Source organism: Penaeus monodon, chromosome 23, assembly GCF_015228065.2.
Source record: "Penaeus monodon isolate SGIC_2016 chromosome 23, NSTDA_Pmon_1, whole genome shotgun sequence".
In the NCBI taxonomy this organism is placed as follows: Eukaryota; Metazoa; Arthropoda; class Malacostraca; order Decapoda; family Penaeidae; genus Penaeus; species Penaeus monodon.
Window position 1 is genome coordinate 33571463 of NC_051408.1, and position 742 is coordinate 33572204.

Below are 742 nucleotides of genomic sequence, written 5' to 3' on the forward strand. Positions count from 1 at the left end.
AACCACAAATGTTCTTCTGGCCCTTTTTTTTTTTTCACATACCCTGTTCAAAGGCCTTCAAACAAGCATCTAAGTTGAATGATTTTTTGCTTTCATGCCGCCTCTTATGGTGGCGTTTCTTCTCAGACGAAGGTGGTGTTGTAGAGTTAATATCTTCTTTTGAAGAACTGGGAGGCAATGCTGAAGGACATGAAGAAAAATCAGTGAATAAGCATTTCAAACAAATATCTTCAAATAAGGATTTCACTTGAGTGTCTTAAAACTATTGAAATATTTTTCATCTGCACAGTAAATAATTTGAAACATATATAGCCTAATTAAACTATCTGACTGGACTTACCTTCAATGACAGAGAGCTGGGGGGTGTCAGAATGGCATTCTTTTGTAGCCGTATCCACATCTAAGCCATCCTTTTGTTCCTCTGGATCAACAGAATCTGTTTCACTGGTCACTGAAGTTTCACATCCCTTACTTCCAACTAAAAATGAAATAGAAATATAAAGATGAGAACTACTCTTAGCTAATATAAAATAACAGTCTGACTTAAACCATACTGTATATTCTGTAAACTGTAATATGATATATGTTCTATATAACTGGTCCTCTTTTCTTAAATTGACTAATAAAATAGTACTAAAGTGCTTCAAGATCTTAACAAAACAAATACATTTCCTATATATGCAATATTTGAAAGGAAACTTATAACCAACAGTAAATATGCAAAAGCCAAAGAGTAGATATG

At 33.3% G+C, this 742-nt stretch overlaps 1 protein-coding gene across 1 annotated transcript in view; it reads right to left on the reverse strand.

Annotated features, from left to right (window-relative positions):
- The window catches only part of LOC119587934, a 36665-nt gene that overhangs the window by 30155 nt on the left and 5768 nt on the right, over nt 1-742 (reverse strand). Inside the window, 2 exon segments of the mRNA XM_037936644.1 lie at nt 43-180; nt 341-478. Of these exon segments, the coding sequence (XP_037792572.1) occupies nt 43-180; nt 341-478 (276 nt within the window).